The sequence below is a fragment of the Budorcas taxicolor genome, chromosome 2 (assembly GCF_023091745.1).
Source record: "Budorcas taxicolor isolate Tak-1 chromosome 2, Takin1.1, whole genome shotgun sequence".
NCBI classification, from domain to species: Eukaryota; Metazoa; Chordata; class Mammalia; order Artiodactyla; family Bovidae; genus Budorcas; species Budorcas taxicolor.
The window spans coordinates 42,702,913-42,714,948 of NC_068911.1; the positions used below are offsets into that span (position 1 = coordinate 42,702,913).

At 52.1% G+C, this 12,036-nt stretch overlaps 1 protein-coding gene across 1 annotated transcript; it reads right to left on the reverse strand.

Annotated features, from left to right (window-relative positions):
- Positions 1 to 101: 101 nt before the first annotated feature.
- LOC128043181 (hemoglobin subunit zeta-like) lies at positions 102 to 3,688 on the reverse strand. Its single transcript, XM_052635457.1, has 3 exons — positions 3,594 to 3,688; positions 483 to 687; positions 102 to 230 (listed from the first exon to the last, which is right to left on the reverse strand). The coding sequence occupies exons 1-3, from the start codon at positions 3,686 to 3,688 to the stop codon at positions 102 to 104; spliced, it is 429 nt and encodes a 142-aa protein (XP_052491417.1).
- Positions 3,689 to 12,036: the final 8,348 nt, after the last annotated feature.

Here is a 12,036-nt window from a genome sequence, read left to right on the forward strand (position 1 = left end):
TAATTCGTTTATTGGCCCTTCTAGGGGAAGGCGTGGGGTGGGGTGTGAGACTCCTTAGAGCATCCGGGGGCCCATTCCGTCCTGTGGGTCCTGCGGCGGCCTCAGCGGTACTTCTCCGTCAGGACGCCGGACACGATGGACAGGAACTTGTCCCAGGCGGCGTGCGCGTCGGCCGTGAAGTCGGCGGGGAAGTGCGAGGCCAACGTGACCAGCAGGCAGTGGGACAGGAACTGGGGAGGGAGGGAGAGCGGTCAGTGCTGTCTGCCCGGACGAAGCTCCGCCTCTGGGACCTCGTCCCGCCCCCGGGACCCCGGCCCCAGAAGCAGCCCCGCCCTGAGGCCTCGCCCCGCCCCAAACCCCGCCCACAGAGACATCGCCCCGCCCCGGGACCCGCCCACAGAGACCTCCTCCCGCCCCCGGGACCCAAGCCCCGAAAATGGGACCCCAGCCCCGAAAATGCGCCCCCGGGGCCCCGCGCCCACCTTGAAGTTGACCGGGTCCACGCGCAGCACGTAGGCGTGCAGCTCGCTCAGCTTGGACAGCGCGCTCGTCACGTTGTCAATGCTCTTGACCGCGTCGCCCACGGCGGCCACCACCTTGGAGCCGTGCGCGCGCAGCTGCGCGGAGCCCGAGTGCAGGTCGAAGTGCGGGAAGTAGGTCTTGGCCTGGGGGTAGCAGGAGAAGAGCCTGCGGGCGGGCGGGCGACTTAGTGACCGCTCTGGGTGACTCTTGGGGTAGCCGCTGCTCAGTACGGCCCGGCCACCTCACCCTGACCGCCCGTCTCCAGGTCATTCCTTCCTTCCTTCCCTGCCTCCCTCCCTCCACGTGATTGTGGGGACCTGGGTGCTGGGCCCCGAGAGACACAGGTGACCCTCAGACAGCCCCCATCACCTCCTCCTCCTGCCTCTGACCACCGAGACACTCCTCACCGGCGTATGCTCACTGACCCTCCTCACTGACCATCTTCAGTGACCCCCTCACTGACCACCTCACTGACCCCTCCTCACTCCCCCTCCTCACTCCCCCTCCTCACTCCCCCTCCTCACTCCCCCTCCTCACTCTCCTCACTCCCTCTCCTCACTCTCCCTCCTCACTCTCCCTCCTCACTCACTCTCCTCACTCCCTCTCCTCACTCTCCTCACGCATTCTCCTCACTCTCCCTCCTCACTCACCCTCCTCACTCTCCCTCCTCACTCACTCTCCTCACTCACCCTCCTCACTCCCCCTCCTCACTCACTCTCCTCACTCCCTCTCCTCACTCCCTCTCCTCACTCTCCTCACTCATTCTCCTCACTCTCCCTCCTCACTCACCCTCCTCACTCACTCTCCTCACTCCCTCTCCTCACTCCCTCTCCTCACTCTCCTCACTCATTCTCCTCACTCTCACTCCTCACTCCCCCTCCTCACTCTCCCTCCTCACTCACTCTCCTCACTCATTCTCCTCACTCTCCCTCCTCACTCACCCTCCTCACTCTCCCTCCTCACTCACTCTCCTCACTCACTCTCCTCACTCCCCCTCCTCACTCCCCCTCCTCACTCACTCTCCTCACTCACCCTCCTCACTCACTCTCCTCACTCCCCCTCCTCACTCCCCCTCCTCACTCCCCCTCCTCACTCCCTCTCCTCACTCTCCTCACTCATTCTCCTCACTCCGCCTCCTCACTCTCCCTCCTCACTCTCCTCACTCATTCTCCTCACTCCCCCTCCTCACTCCCCCTCCTCACTCCCCCTCCTCACTCACTCTCCTCACTCCCCCTCCTCACTCCCCCTCCTCACTCCCCCTCCTCACTCCCTCTCCTCACCCTCCTCACTCACTCTCCTCACTCCCCCTCCTCACTCCCCCTCCTCACTCCCCCTCCTCACTCCCTCCTCACTCACTCTCCTCACTCACTCTCCTCACTCCCCCTCCTCACTCTCCCTCCTCACTCTCCTCACTCATTCTCCTCACTCCCCCTCCTCACTCCCCCTCCTCACTCCCCCTCCTCACTCCCCCTCCTCACTCTCCTCACTCATTCTCCTCACTCCCCCTCCTCACTCACCCTCCTCACTCACTCTCCTCACTCCCTCTCCTCACTCCCTCTCCTCACTCTCCTCACTCATTCTCCTCACTCTCACTCCTCACTCCCCCTCCTCACTCTCCCTCCTCACTCACTCTCCTCACTCATTCTCCTCACTCTCCCTCCTCACTCTCCCTCCTCACTCACTCTCCTCACTCATTCTCCTCACTCTCCCTCCTCACTCACCCTCCTCACTCACTCTCCTCACTCACTCTCCTCACTCCCCCTCCTCACTCTCCCTCCTCACTCACTCTCCTCACTCATTCTCCTCACTCTCCCTCCTCACTCACCCTCCTCACTCTCCCTCCTCACTCACTCTCCTCACTCACTCTCCTCACTCCCCCTCCTCACTCCCCCTCCTCACTCACTCTCCTCACTCACCCTCCTCACTCACTCTCCTCACTCCCCCTCCTCACTCCCCCTCCTCACTCCCCCTCCTCACTCCCTCTCCTCACTCTCCTCACTCATTCTCCTCACTCCGCCTCCTCACTCTCCCTCCTCACTCTCCTCACTCATTCTCCTCACTCCGCCTCCTCACTCTCCCTCCTCACTCTCCTCACTCATTCTCCTCACTCCCCCTCCTCACTCCCCCTCCTCACTCCCTCCTCACTCACTCTCCTCACTCACTCTCCTCACTCCCCCTCCTCACTCTCCCTCCTCACTCTCCTCACTCATTCTCCTCACTCCCCCTCCTCACTCCCCCTCCTCACTCCCCCTCCTCACTCCCCCTCCTCACTCTCCTCACTCATTCTCCTCACTCCGCCTCCTCACTCACCCTCCTCACTCACCCTCCTCACTCTCCCTCCTCACTCCCCCTCCTCACTCACTCTCCTCACTCCCCCTCCTCACTCACCCTCCTCACTCACTCTCCTCACTCCCCCTCCTCACTCACCCTCCTCACTCCCCCTCCTCACTCCCCCTCCTCACTCTCCCTCCTCACTCCCCCTCCTCACTCTCCCTCCTCACTCACTCTCCTCACTCACCCTCCTCACTCACCCTCCTCACTCACCCTCCTCACTCTCCCTCCTCACTCCCCCTCCTCACTCACTCTCCTCACTCCCCCTCCTCACTCACCCTCCTCACTCACTCTCCTCACTCTCCCTCCTCACTCTCCCTCCTCACTCACTCTCCTCACTCCCCCTCCTCACTCTCCCTCCTCACTCCCCCTCCTCACTCACTCTCCTCACTCACCCTCCTCACTCACCCTCCTCACTCACCCTCCTCACTCTCCCTCCTCACTCCCCCTCCTCACTCACTCTCCTCACTCCCCCTCCTCACTCACCCTCCTCACTCACTCTCCTCACTCTCCCTCCTCACTCTCCCTCCTCACTCACTCTCCTCACTCCCCCTCCTCACTCACCCTCCTCACTCCCCCTCCTCACTCCCCCTCCTCACTCTCCCTCCTCACTCCCCCTCCTCACTCCCCCTCCTCACTCTCCCTCCTCACTCCCCCTCCTCACTCACCCTCCTCACTCACCCTCCTCACTGACCCACACGGTCCCCTCCAGGCTCCACCCCAGCCCACCTGGTGCTCACCTCTCCAGGGTCTCGGTGCCAATGGCGTCCGCCTGTGTGGAGATCTTGCTCCACATGGACACGACGATGGTCCTCTCAGCTCTGGTCAGAGACATGGTGGTGGCTGAGTGGGAGCTGGGCGCGCTGAGAGCTGGCGTCCTGGTGCTCAGTCCCCAGGGTCCGCTTATATACGTGGAGCCAGGGTGGGGGCCACGCTGTGGTCATCGTTGGGGGAGGGGAGGGAGCCGTGGGTGTGGATCTCTTATCAGATCCAGTGACCATGGGCGGTTAGGGCCTGGTGGGCTTGGTGGGGTGAGGGGCTATCGCTCCGGCCACCCTTGCTGGGCCTGACCAGACTCCAGGGGAGATAGGGGCCCAGTCAGCCCAGGAGATCATCCTGTGTTTGCAGCCCAGTGCTGCACTTTCTTGTCCATTTCAGAATCCCAGAATGGGAGACGCCAGAGGAGTGCCCATACACTGTCCGGTTCCCGACTGGCCCGTGCCCCTGCTGGCCCCATTACTGCTGGGCTGGGCTGTGGCTGGACCCACATGACACCTCCCCCCTGCCCAATGCACACACTGGCTCTAGGATCCCTGGGTTTCCTCCAAGAAAACAATGCATGGTCTTGCCTGGTGGGAACTGAGGAGGGAGGTACTGACTGGTTTCTGAAAATCTGGGGAAGTGGCAAGTAAACAGAAGAGAATCCTTCTAATATTGTGTGACTTTAGGTTCTGCAGTGTTGCTCACCAAGTCATAATTTAAACAATGTGAGGCAGATATGCCTTTCAATTTTATTTCAACCTACAATACAATTGATCTTTTTAGTATGCTGCTCTGTGAATTTTGACACATGTATAGATTTGTGTAACCTCAACCACAATCAGGACACACAGAGCTCTATCACCCCCAAAATTCCCACTGGCTGCCCTTTTGCAGTCTCGTCTCCCTCTATCCCCTAAACTGACACCGCTGTACTTCTCTCTTTTTTAACAATGTTCTGTAAATGGAAATATACAGCTTGTCAACATACAGCATGTAATCTTTCAGGACTGGCTTCCTTCTTAGCGTAATATTCCTGAGATACGTGCATGTTATTGCCTGTATCGATAGTTGGTTTCCTTTTACTGCAGGAGAGTACTCCGCTGTAGTGATGTTCATTCATTCTCCCATTCAAACATGTGGGTTTTTCCCAGTTTGGGGTTATCACAAGTAAAGCTGCTGTGAACATGGTTGTGTAGGTCTTTATGTAAACATGTATTTTTGTTTCTCTGGGATAATACCATATCTAGGAGTAGGACTGTGCTAAGTGTATGTTTAACTTGGTAGGAAACTGCTAATCCGTTTTCCATAGTGGCTTTACCATTTTGCATTCCACCCAGCAATGAAGAGAAGTCCTAGGTGCCGTGTGTCTTTGTCAGCACTTCCACACGTTGGTTGCTCTGATGTTGTGGGGCCATACGGCACACTGGCTTCAGTTTGCATTTCCTTGACACCCAGGGATGTGGAGCGTCTTCTCACACTCTTGTTTGCCGTCCAGGTTTTCTCTTCGCTGAAATATCTCTCCTGGTATTTTGACCTTTTTAAAATTAGGTTGTTTGTCTTCTTACTGTTGAATTTTGAGAGTTTGTATGTACTCTGGATGCAATCATTTGTCAGATATGCACTTTGCAAATATTTCCTTCTAGTTTGTAGCTTGTCATTTCATCCTCTTAATAGTATCATTTGCAGAGCCAGAGTTTTATTTTTTGATGAAGTCTAATTTATCAAGTTTTTCTTCTAGGACTCATGTTTTTAGAGTCATGCCTGAGAATTGTTTGCCTAATCCCAAGTCACAAAGCCTTTATCTAAGTATTTTCATCTAAGACTTTTTTCTAAGTGTTTCAGAGTTTATGTTTTACACTTAGGTCTGTGATCTATTTTGAGATCATTTTTGTTTGAGGTATGAAGCTTAGGTCCTGGGTTGTTTGTATTTTCTCTTTACCTATGAGTGTCCAATTTATCCAGTACCTTTGTTGAAAACACTATACTTTCTCTATTGAACTGCCTTCTCTAACTTATTTGTAAACGATTAATTGCACATATTTCTGCACATCTGCTTCTCTACTCTTTCTTTTATTCCACTGACCTATGTGTCTATCCTTCACCAAAATCACACAGGCCTTATTACTATAGCTTTATGTCATGTCTTAAACTTAGATAGTCTCCCAAGAATGAGAGAAAACATTTGCAAATCATATATCGCATCAGGGACTGATCCAAAATATAAAAAAATCTTACAAGTCAAGAAGAGACAGCTAACTGAAAACAGGGCAAAGTAATAGCTATTCCTCTAAAGAAATCATAAAATGTGCAATAAACATGTGAAAAGGTGCTCAGCATCATTACTCATTAGGGAAATGCAAATCAAAACCAAAAAAGATAGCACATCATACTCATTAAGATGGCTGTAATCAAAACCCTCAGCCTGAACTCTAATCCTAACCTTACCTACAGCTTATAGAATGGCTCTCTTTAAAAGACAAAATGACAAGTGTTGGTAAGGAGATGGAGAAATTAGAATCGTTAGACTGCTGATGGGAATGTAAAATGGTGCAGCCGCTATGGAAGACAGCCTGGCAGTTCCTCAAAAGGTTAAACAGAGTTCCCATATGACTCAGCAATTCCTTTCCATAGTACGCACCCAATAAAATACATCCATTTGAAAACTTGTACTGTGTTCATAGCACCACTATTCATAACAGCCAAGAAGTGCAAACAACCCAAATGTCCTTCAAGTGATGAATAGGTGAATCAAATATGCTATATAATCTAGACAGTGGAGTAGTATCCAGTCGTAAAAAGGAAGAAAGTACTGATACCTGAATGAATCTTGAAAAAATTCATATTGTATGATTCCGTTTACATAAATGTCAAGAACAAGCAAGTCCTTAGAGACAGATAGTAGATTAGGGAACTTGCCTAAGTGGTTAACTTGTCCAGTGGTTAAGAATGCTCCTGCCAATGCAAGGGACATGGGTTCAGTCCCTGGCCTGGGAAGATTCCACACGCTGAGGGGCAACTAAGCCTGGGCCCCACAACTCCTGAGCCTAACACTCCAGAGCCTGAGGGCTGGGACTACTGAAGCCCAGCTGCCTAGAGCCTGTGCTCCACAAGAAGCCACCACACGAGAGATCCATGCACCCCAACTAGAGAGTAGCCCCTGCTTGCTGCAACTAGAGAAAGCCTGTGTGCCGCAGTGAAGACTCAGCACAGCCAGAAATAAACTGATAAAACCTGAAAAAGTGAAGAGTAGATTAGGTTGTCTGGAGCCAGGGTAGTTGAGGGTCTGTGACTGTTAATGGGGCTGGGGGTTCTTTCGAGGTAATGAAAAGTTTCTAAAATTGTGGTGATGGTCACATAACTCTCTGAATATACAAAACCCCACTGAATTGGACACTTGATTTTTTTTTCTTTTTTTTTTGGTCTGCCCTGCATGGTATTTGGGATCTTAGTTCCTTGATCAGGTATCACACCTGTGCTTGCTGCAGTGGAAGTGCAGAGTCTGAACCACTGGGAAGTCCCAAGTTGCACACTTAAAATGGCAGGATGTATGGTATGTGAATTTTATCTCAATGAAGGTGTTAAAAGATTGGGTGATGTCATTCCTCCATCATTATTCTTCTTTTCCAAAACAATTTTGGCGACTCTGGTTCCTTTGCCTTTCCGTGTGAATCTTTGTTTGTTGTTCAGTTGCTCAGTTGTGTCTGATTCTTTGTGAACCCATGGACTGCAGCACGCCAACCTTCCATGTCCTTCATTATCTTCTGGAGCTTACTCAAACTCATGTCATCGAGTCGCTGATGCCATCCAACCACCTCATCCTCTGTCGTCCCCTTCTCCTCCTGACCTCAATCTTTCCCAGCATCAGGGTCTTTTCCAATGAGTCGGCTGTTTACATCAAGTGGAAAAAGTAGTGGAGTTTCTGCTAGCATCAGTCCTTCCAATGAATATTCAGGGTTGATTTCCTTTAGGTTTGACTGGTTGGATCTCCTTGCAGTCCAAGGGACTCTCAAGAGTCTTCTCCAGCGCCACAGTCGAAAGCATGAATCCTTCACACTCAGTCTTCTTCGTGGTCCAACTCTCACATCCGTACATGACCACTGGAAAAACCATAGCTTTGACTAGACGGACCTTTGTTGGCTAAGTGATGTCTCTGCTTTTTGAATTTCAGAGTTAGTCAAAGAATTACTTGCACAAAAGCCTAGGAGTTTTTCAGAATGGAGGTAAATGTTTCCTGCATGGAGAGTTCTGATCACAGATATTTTGCTAAACTATTCTTAGAGAAAATTGTGAGGCTCAGACAAGCCCTCGGATTGGAAAACACGTGCACAAGAATAAACAAGTGTTGAGCACCTTCTGTGCTTGGAGTGTTACTGTGCTATGAGGCTTGGTTCTTCAACGCCTGAGACCGGGCTGATGAGACTGTGGAGGTCTGAGGGCAGGTGCTGCCTCCCGTGGTGCCTCTCTGGGGCTGAGCAGAGAGGGCGGGGATCTCCCGGGGCTGTCAGTGCCTGTCTGTGGCCTGGAGGCTGAGTCTGTCTTCCTGGAAGCCCCTTTCAGGTCTCCCCTTATGTTTCACAGCTGTGCCCTCTTCTCATGTGACAGGGTCTCCCTCTCCCAGGGTGTGCCCACCCTCTGCTGGCCGTGCACTCGTGGTCACCTCTCCTGGCTGTGCTCTGCCTCTGGGTCCAGGTGTTCACAAGGTGTGTGTCTTTGCCTTTCTGAGCTCACCCCAGAACTGACGATCCCAGCCCTCCCTGCTTACCCCTGGTTCAGGAGACTCCAGCCGCTGCCCGCATCTAGGCCTGCAGTCAGGGTGCTCGAGTCTGATCCTGAGGCTTCAGCTCCCCAGAAAGAAGAGGAGGAAGGGAGACAGACAGGGACAGATGGACAGACTGGCAGAGAAAACAGACTGAGCCAGGGAGACAGAGGGGGCTGAGGAACAGTGGAAGTTCAGGCAGAAGGAGGGAGTCTGGAGGTCCTGGGTGAGGGTGGAGCTGACCTGCTGGACAAGGTAGGGGAGGCACAGTGGGGCCTCAGTGAGCGATGTGCCCTGGACAAGGCCCCCAGCTACAGTGTCTGGGGTCTTGTCCAGGAGTCAGTGTGGGGGGTGAGGAGTGTGGACTCCTGGCCTCCCGCCGTGGGGCCGGTCCTCACTCCCCTCTTGGCAGCACCTCCCCCATCCTTGGCTTTCACAGGACAGAGAGTTACAGGAAGCCACTTTGATTCTGAAACTTCTAAGGTCTGCAAAGCATTGGTGTGGGCAGGCATCCTTTCTTTTTCTTTTTTTTTTTACTTTTTTTCGTTGTAAAATACAGCACAAGATTACGTCACAGCGTAATAAAATATTATGTCACATACTGAGTATCCCAGTCCTCCCCAAAGGTGACCCCAACCTACTTTCTTGCTTTACAGTGAGCTTTTACTACACACTTATGTGTCCTTGGACTTCCCTGTGGCTCAGATGGTAAAGAATCGGCCTGCGACGCAGGAGACCTGGGTTCTATCCCTGGGTCGGAACGATCCCCTGGAGAAGGAAATGGCTACCCACTCCAGTACTCTTTCCCGGAGAATTCCACGGACATAGGACCTTGGTGGGCTACAGTCCAGGGGGTCGCAGAGAGTCGGACACGACTGAGCAACTCACACTACTACTACTGTGTGTCCTTAGGCGCTTTAGTTGGTGTTGCCTGCCTTTGGCTTTCAGGTCCATGAAACAGTGTAGTGGGTCATCTCCTGTCACCCACGTTTGTGACATGCCCGAGGTGCTGTGGGCATCGATTGTCATCGCCGTGTTGTGTTTCCCGGTAGGGACATATCACAAGTTACCCAGGGTAACAGGGATGGACATTTGGGCTGTTTAGTGGCTGTTGTGAGTCCCCAGGATGGAGGCTGCTGGGTCCAGGGCATGGAGTTCTCGGCTTCCGCAGTTAATGGCAGATGTTTTCTGGAGCGATTGTACCGCCTGGCACTCACCTAGTGATGCGTGAGTTCCTCTTGCTCCACACTCTCCTAAAAGCTTGTCACGTCGGTCCAGTTGGAGGCGGGGTCTCAGGGTTCACCTTTTCTGCTGGGTGTATGCTAGCTTCTCACGTGGTCTTAATTTGCACTTTCCTGACACTGCTGAGCTAGGTCCCTGTTCACAGAGCTGCTGTCCTTTGCCTTGCATTTGCACTTCCTTTTTTTGTTGAAGTTTCCAAGTCGTGGCCATTTTTCTAGTGTGCTGCCGGTCTTATTGATTTATAGGAAATTTAAAGAGATTCTAGGTAGGGACTTCCCTGGTGGTCCCATGGTTAGGAGTCACCTGCCAATGCAGGGGCTATGGTATGATCCCTGGTCTGGGACGATCCCACATGCGGAGGCGCAGCTGAACCTGAACGGCACAGTGCAACTACTGAGCCAGCATGCCCAGAGGCTGTGCTTGGCAACAAGAGAAGCCACAGCGGTGAGAAGCCTGCGTGTTGCAACCAGAGAGTAGCCCCCCACTCGCCACAACGAGAGAAAGTCGGCGTGCAGCAACGGAGACCCAGCGCAGCCATAAATAAATAATTAATTTTTTAAAGTACTACTGCAGATGGTGATTGCAGCCATGAAATTAAAAGACCCTTACTCCTTGGAAGAAAAGTTATGACCAACCTAGATAGCATATTCAAAAGCAGAGACATTACTTTGCCGACTAAGGTCCATCTAGTCAAGGCTATGGTTTTTGCTGTGGTCATGTATGGATGTGAGAGTTGGACTGTGAAGAAGGCTGAGCGCTGAAGAATCGATGCTTTCGAACTGTGGTGTTGGAGAAGACTCTTGAGAGTCCCTTGGACTGCAAGGGAGCCAACCAGTCCATTCTGAAGGAGGTCAGCCCTGGGATTTCTTTGGAAGGAATGATGCTAAAGCTGAAACTCCAGTACTTTGGCCACCTCATGCGAAGAGTTGACTCATTGGAAAAGAGTCTGATGCTGGGAGGGATTGGGGGCAGGAGGAGAAGGGGACGACCGAGGATGAGATGGCTGGATGGCATCATGGACTCGATGGACGTGAGTCTGAGTGAACTCTGGGAGTTGGTGATGGACAGGGAGGCCTGGCGTGCTGTGATTCATGGGGTCGCAAAGAGTCGGACATGACTGAGCTACTGAACTGTACTGAATACTTACAAAAGTATTCTGGATGTAAGTTCTTTGTCAGTTTCATATATTGTATCTCCCCCAGGTCTGTACTTTGCCTGCACGCTCTTACTGCTGTTTTTGGTTGAGCAGAAATTTATAATTTTAATGCAGTCAAATTAAGTGATGTTTAAAAATTCAGTTTAAAAATGTACCTTTCTATAGGTAACAGCCAAAAGGTGGGAGCAACATGAATGTCCATCCATGGATGAATGGATCAACAAATGATGGTATTTCCGTACAGTGAGATATTTACTAAACAAACATGAAAGTGAAGCTGAGAAAGGTTTAGGGCAGGAGAAAAGGACAATAGAGGATAAGATGATTAGATGGCATCACCGACTCAATTGGCATGAGTTTGAGCGAACTCTGGAAGATGAAGGACAGGAAAGCCTGGCGTGCTGCAGTCCATGGGGTCGCAAAGAGTCGGATGCAACCGAGTGACTGAAAACAATGTAAAGAGGAAGCACTGACAGAACGTGGATGAACCTTGAGAGTATTACGCCGAGTGAAGGAGCAAGACACGAAAAGCCATACACTGTGGCACTCCCCTTATATGAAGGGTCCAGAACAGGCAAACCCAGAGACAGAAAGTGGATGAGTGTGTGCCAAGGGCTGGGGGCGGGGATGGGGGGGATGGGATGATGCAAATATTCTGTAACTAGTGTGACCTTGGTTGCACTCATTATAAGTATATGAAATGCTGTGGAATTAACTTCACTTTCAAATGGTTAATTTTGTGTTATGCAAATTTTCCCTCAAATTTTTAAGAAGTGGAATAAGCATTGTGCTGAAGGCTGAGGTGAAGTGAACCTTCTGCATTACTTTTCTAGGAACTTTGCCATTTGGTCCTTCGAGCTGGCCACAGTCCAGCTTGGATTGCTTTTGTGTGGAGTGAGGTGAGGTCTGCGGACCGGCTCTGACTGGTGTGAACTGCGTGTTCTCTAAGTCCTGGGCATGGTGTGGGCTGGGTACTCTCATGTCGGGTGTTTTCCCCTCACAGCTCTGTGAGAGAAGTTTTATTTTTCAAGATGACATGTTTAAAGTTAAGGAAACACAGGCTCGGGAAGGTTACATGTTCACAGTTTCCGTGGAGGCGGAGCCCCAGTGGGCAGAGGAGACAGGTTTGCTGCGTGCGAGGCTTTCTGTCTCTGGGCCTTGCTCTTCTACCTGAAACAAGAGGGGCTGGGCCTGTGCAGGGCCTCAGGGCCCTGAGACCTGCTGGCCTCTGGGCTGAATTTCAAGTGCCAGGCTTGTTCTAGCTTGT

Bases quoted from the DNA above. Each gene is read 5' to 3' on its own strand.
- LOC128043181 (XM_052635457.1), bottom strand. From the start codon at position 3,688: ATGTCTCTGACCAGAGCTGAGAGGACCATCGTCGTGTCCATGTGGAGC. The intron at 688-3,593 runs GTGAGCACCAGG...GCCCGCCCGCAG, and splicing joins GGCACCGAGACCCTGGAGAG to GCTCTTCTCCTGCTACCCCC. The intron at 231-482 runs GTGGGCGCGGGG...CTCCCTCCCCAG, and splicing joins TGGACCCGGTCAACTTCAAG to TTCCTGTCCCACTGCCTGCT.